Below are 6392 nucleotides of genomic sequence, written 5' to 3' on the forward strand. Positions count from 1 at the left end.
GTCCATTTAGAAACAGTTCACACAAATAGTTCATACATAAAATGAGTAAAAAGTGTTATGAACTCATCTAGTGTAAATGTCTAAATAATTTATCAATATAATATGTTGGTCCTCTGCCATGGTGCATTAGTGAGCGTTTGTTTGAAGCAGGTCTATTCAAAGAAAAACATAGCCTACTGTATATAAACTATGAGGTTGGCTTAGTGTGTCCGTGAGTGATTTATCCATATCTGCTTATCTACTGACGTCGTTACATTTCTGGTGTGGATACGGATCACTTGTTTCTTATGATCAGATTTACAGTAAACACACCGCAGGAACAGCACGTCTTTAGGAACCGGTTCAATTGCTTTTGCCTCAGACACTTAACTGTGAGAGAACAGGAGGATCTCAGTGAAACTGCATTCCACAAACATCAATGCTGAAGACATTATGGCCTGAATGTGACTCGGACTATAACTTAATGTATACGCATACAGTAAAAACAAATAAGACACATCACATGTGTTGTTTTATGATTGACTATATTTAGTATTTTAACACACTCACGTTTTACAGCATGTTTTTATAGACGTTTACATGTATTGCATTTTCATACACTAATTTAGTTACATTATATACGGTTATATATGCACATTATATACTAGTTATATTCTATATAAAACATACATTATACGGTACACAGTGATTCTTAGAGGTGTCATCAGACATATAGCCAAGATTATAATGGAGGTAGGAAGCATTGTCAGAGGTAGGCTGTGTGTGTGTTAGAGAGGGGAAGTCAGTGTATTTTAGCCAGTTGTGTGTGTCTGCTGTTAAATCTGACACAGAGACAGTTCAGACTTAAACACCTTAAATCCAGCATAGAGGGGTTCAGTGAATGTGGTGTTGAATGTGTGTAAGTGTGTGAGTGTGTGTGTGTCAGAGACCCTGTAGTAGGACAGAGTGCCAGCAGACCAGTCCAGATAAATGCCTACTCTAGTAGAGGGAGGTGAATGTGTGACAATAGTGAAGACATTATCGTGCCAAACAGCAGTTCCTTTTAAAGAGCAATTCAGACTCCAGGATTTGTCATTGTATCCAAACTTACAGACAGTCCCTTCTTTCCTGCTGATCCCTTTAAAGGCCACTGCTATACGGGCCCAAGTGCCCCATTCAACCTCCCAGTAACAGCGTCCAGTCAGACTCTCTTGACACAGAACCTGAGGAATATCAGCAAATCTCTCTGGATGATCAGGATACAGTTGATTAACTTCCACATACGTGATCTTTCTGTTCTCCTCAGACAGCATGAGTTGATTGTTTGCTGTGTTTGGATCCAGTGTGAGATCACAGGCATCTGAACACAAGAAGACAAATAAAAACAGTTTATTAATCTCAGTTGTTTTCATTTAATTAAAGTCTGTGTCAGAGAGAGAAACCTACATTTTCGAAGTCCTGGTTTGATCCTGAAGGGCCCTCCATGATCCAAACTAAAAAGAGAAACAAACATACAGACAACACAAATTGTGCATAGCTGGAATAGTTTTTCACATACAGTCCGTTTCTATACAATCATGTCAAATTTACATATAGTGCTTTTCCTAATATGTATAATTTCAAATCTGCTTTACAGAGCTGTTTGACTCAATGTTTTCAGGTCCTAGTGATCAGCCAAAGGAGCAAAAAGTTTTTATTCATGGATATAGTCTTGGATAAAACATTATTTAATATTAAATTTCCTTGCATTGAGTTATGTTACAACTATAAATATCTCTGCAGTCTTCAAATTCTCATTAACCCAATTTGCATCTTCTAATTAATGCCCTCTTCTAATTTTTAGTTATATTTTCAGCTAACAATTTCTCTCTTAGATTTAGACTGTGAAGAACAATTCTTCCCATTAGGGTTGGGCCGATAGACAATGTCCTCATCCACTGCAAATATTAAGGTTTATTAATTGGACTCCACATACTTGAGTATCTGCAGTTTATAGTTTGGATCCTCCAGTTTGTGGTTGAGCAGCTGGACTCCTGATGGTCCTGGGTGATTGTAGCTCAGATCCAGCTCTCTCAGCTGTGAGGGGTTTGACCTCAGAGCTGCAGACAAATAACCACAGCCTTCCTCTGTCACCATACAGCCTGACAACCTACAGACACACATCAAGAGTCAGATAATCTACAGACACACAGTCAGATCATCTACAGACACAGACACAGTCAGATCATCTACAGACACACAGTCAGATAATCTACAGACACAGTCAGATCATCTACAGACACACAGACAGATCATCTACAGAGACACACAGTCAGATCATCTTCAGACACACATCAACATTATGGGCCCTATTTTAATGATCTAAGAGCATGGTCTAAAGCGCACGGTGCAGGTGCACTTAGGGCATGTCCAAATCCACTTTTGCTAGCTTATCGATGGGAAAAATGGTCGACGCGCCTGGCGCATGGTCTAAAAGGGTTGTCCCTATTCTCTTAATGATTAATGGGTGTGTTTTGGGCATAATGTGCAATAAACTAATCAGAGTCTCATCTCTCATTCCCTTTAAGAGCCAGTTGCGCTCGTGCCATGGCGGATTTGCTATTTACATGGCGGAATTTGCAAGCGCAAAGACAGAACGTGTCTCCAGAAATGAACCGGAGCTGCTCGTGCGCGAGCAAATAGGTAGCCTAATTCGGATACATGCAATGACTATCCATAATGACATGTAGCCATTTTTATATTTATGTAGCCTACACAATAATAATCTTTTACATTGCAATCCTTTAATTTGTAATATTTGGCATTTTTGTGCGCTGCTGTGCTCCTGTGTGTGTAATAAGCAGAGTATACGCACGCTGTGGACCCGCCTATACTAACGCGCTGTTTTAATAACAAAAAAACTACTGCTCCATTGACTTTAGACCAGGTTTTTGTTGGTCAATGGCGCAGTCTATTTCAGTTGCCTCAAAATAGCAACGCGCCAGCAATGCGCCTGAACACACCTCGTTTTCAGACCAGCACGCCCATGGGCGCATAAATGGGCGCAAATGCATTTGCTATTTAAACGATGTGGTGCAGGACGTGAAAATGACAACTGCGTCGGGCTGAAACTAGCAAAAAACACTTGCGTCGTGCCTGGCGCCGCATTGCGCCGGGTGTATGATAGGGCCCATTGACTGACTGTATTTTATCTCTTATATGTTCTTAACACCTCAGTATCTCTAGCTGACAATTTGGACTCTTCAGTCCATCAGAGAGCAGCTTCACTCCTGAATCCTGCAGGTCATTGTTACTCAGATCCAGCTCTCTCAGGACAGAGTTTGAGGATTGTAGAGCTGATGACACAATTTCACAGGACTGAGCAGTGAGATTACAGCCAGCAAAACTGAAAGAGAATAAAACACATGAGAATTAAATTCTTAAACTCATTCTACAACTGGTATCTAAATAATATCAACTGCATTCTTGTAAAAGAGGTTAAAAGGTAGTTTACTGAACAAACTGGCTCTGTCAATACTGCTGCAACTGTCTGAAAACTAATAGAAAAGTAAAATTTTAATCTAATCTAATTTAATTGAATCTAAAATATTCTATCAAATAAATAAAAATGTAATAAAATAAATATCCATTAAGCTACATAATTTAGAACAGTGCTTTAACTGTACTGCACTTGTACTGAGATAATGGTACTATACTATATTTGTTTTCCAGAAAAATGTACTTGTCCACGTTGTTTTCAGAAAGAGGGAATCTCTCTCAACCAATGCTCTACACTATACAGAGATGGCTATTACACTTAGTACAATAACAAATTTACCTACTTGGTAAATTTACAAATTTAATTACTTGGTAAAATCGACAGAGCCCAAACTTTTAAATTCATTTGCTTTTTGGAGTTGTAGTTTTACATCAACGTTTCACATGGTTCTACACCAATTTGTGGTATAATCACACAATCTTTTCATGATATATTCAACATACATTAATTAAAACACCACTAAAATATAAAATAAAATAAAATTCATATATAATACAGTACATATATTTAGCAAAATACGCCTCTCTAGAGTTCATTTCTCTCGCAAATTAACAATCAATGGAGACAGAATGGTTTTCCTGAGGTAGTGCTACGTGACATGTTATTCACAAACTGTCTTTCCACGGTCACATTAACAATTACACAAGGCATGATACAACGTTTATTTTGTGCTGTAACTAGTAGAAAAGAGGAAAATGTAACCATTCACTCACACTCTGCGCTGCCACTTGAACAGAGGCGACTAAATACAACACTCTGTTACGTCACATAAAGAGTGTCAAAATGGCTTAAACTCCATGATTAAAATGGGCAGAATTCGTAAGCTAAGAAAGAATTAAACCAGTCTAATTAAATGTAGCTCAAAGTTCATTTGGATTAATGGATGACATTTGCGCTTGGCACAACAACGGAACTGTAATTCCATTTAGAAAAAAAAAATTGTAACATAATTCATCACTCACATGGCTTTTCTGCAGTTGATCACAGCTGGTATCAGTCTTCTTCTCCCCTCAGCTGATGTGTTGTATTTCTTGAGGTCCAGCTCATCCAGCGGCTCCTCTGACATCTGAAGCATGTAGGTGATTGTTGAGCAGTGAGCAGGAGAGAGTTTCTTCTCTGAGTGTTTGTCTGATTTCACAAACTCCTGAATCTCTCTGGACAGAGTCTGATCTTTCACTTCCAGCAGACAGAGGAACAGATTGATGGATCTTTCAGTGGAGAGTCCATGTCCATCTCTGATCTTCTCTTTAATGTACTGTGTGGTTCTCCTGATGCTCTCTGAGCTGTTCTCTGTGTGTGTCAGTAGATCCTGTAAGAGTCTCTGATTGGACTCCAGTGAGACGCCCAGCAGGAACCGCAGGAACAGATCCAGCTGTCCATTCTCACTCTCAAGGGCTTTATCTACTGCTGATGTTAATAGATCATACAGAGAGACTTTATCAAAACCGTAAGGTCTGAATTCATGCAGTGGCTCCATGTTATTTGTTAAATAGCAGTAAAACAGATAGAAAGCAGCGAGAAACTCCTGAGTGTAGATCCTGTTCAGGAGAGTTTCATTCTCTTGGAGTTTCACTCCCTCAGTTAATATCTCACACTTTTTCTTCATGCTGGCTTTGTGCTGCTCTTTGACTCTCTTTAGTTCATCAGTCACTGATTTCTGCAGGTCTCCAGTTTCCTCCGGCAGGGCTGCTTGTACATTATTCTGCCTGGGGTCTGAAGTCACTGCTCCATCACTTAGAACAGGGGGTTGAGTTATGGATCTCTCACTCCTCACAGACACCTGGCTCGGTTCTGGAGATGTAACTGTTTGAGTTCTTCCCTCCTCTTTCTCCTCATAGAGACTCATTTTAGAGGCAGCACTGCTTTTCTTTTCCATTAAAGAGGCTATTACTCCTGCAAACAATTTGTTCACCTAATATATCACTCAAAATGATTTTACAGCAGTGTTTATATTATTACACATCACTGTTTTCAATATTCATGAATAAAGCGAAAAAGAAAAGAGCACTATAATGATATTTCAAGTGCGGCCTGGAATTCACGCTCTGCTTCAGTGATCATAAGCTCTGCCTACTTTGATTTGATTGGTCATCTCGTTCATTTTGACATTGACGAGCGCAGTAAGACCACTGAGGCAGACCAGCCTAAACTGTAACTTTTAAACCTGTCTTTGTCATCCTAACAACAAACAGAGCGGTGTGTAATAGAATGCAGCAAAACAGTGCAAGAATTTCAAAAGCCCCGTTTCCACCGCAGGAACTTTCCCCAGGAACTAGGAACTTTGGGCCGGTACTCGGTGTGTTTCTACCGCAGTAACCAGGATCTAAATAAAGTTCCTCATAAAAATTTGCCCCTCAGAAAGTCCCTGCTCACGAGGTAGTACTTTTTCAAAGGTCCGGAACTTTCGGGGGCGGGACTTGAGCGCTGAACATGCTGATTGGTTGAGTTCACACAGAATTGTATTTCAACCTCCATATTCGCATAATTTTCAAAAATATTACTGTTATTATGTCATGAAATGTAGTTTTAAAAGAATTTCAGGCGAGAATGTAGTTGTTTAAAAACTTAAATCTGCGGTTTATTTATAAAGACAGTGCCTATTTGAAAATATGCTTCGCCGATTTCGGAGACGTGGCTGTGTTGTTAATTACAAATATTGCGGAAAGGAGGACATCACTGCTGAGAAGATGTTGTTTACATCAAAACTGACACCAAGACGTTCACACAGAACACATATTTCACGCATTTTCTAGAGGGACAGCTTATCAACGCTGCACTCGCGTCTCGCACAAAAGAGCTGCATGTTTAGAAAGCCATGTAAAATTAATGCAAGTTAAACTTTGAAAAAAACATATATCGAGACTTTATGGCGGGT

At 39.4% G+C, this 6392-nt stretch overlaps 1 protein-coding gene across 1 annotated transcript; it reads right to left on the reverse strand.

Moving 5' to 3' along the window:
- Window positions 1–512: 512 nt before the first annotated feature.
- On the reverse strand, window positions 513–5040 carry LOC107662739 (NACHT, LRR and PYD domains-containing protein 12-like). Its single transcript, XM_016452822.1, has 5 exons — window positions 4480–5040; window positions 3191–3364; window positions 1955–2128; window positions 1426–1472; window positions 513–1339 (listed from the first exon to the last, which is right to left on the reverse strand). Exons 1-5 carry the CDS (start codon window positions 4992–4994, stop codon window positions 816–818), a joined length of 1434 nt encoding a protein of 477 aa, XP_016308308.1. The 5' UTR covers window positions 4995–5040; the 3' UTR covers window positions 513–815.
- Between the last annotated feature and the right edge of the window lie 1352 nt (window positions 5041–6392).

This window comes from Sinocyclocheilus anshuiensis, unplaced genomic scaffold (assembly GCF_001515605.1).
Source record: "Sinocyclocheilus anshuiensis isolate Anshui unplaced genomic scaffold, SAMN03320099.WGS_v1.1 scaffold687, whole genome shotgun sequence".
NCBI classification, from domain to species: Eukaryota; Metazoa; Chordata; class Actinopteri; order Cypriniformes; family Cyprinidae; genus Sinocyclocheilus; species Sinocyclocheilus anshuiensis.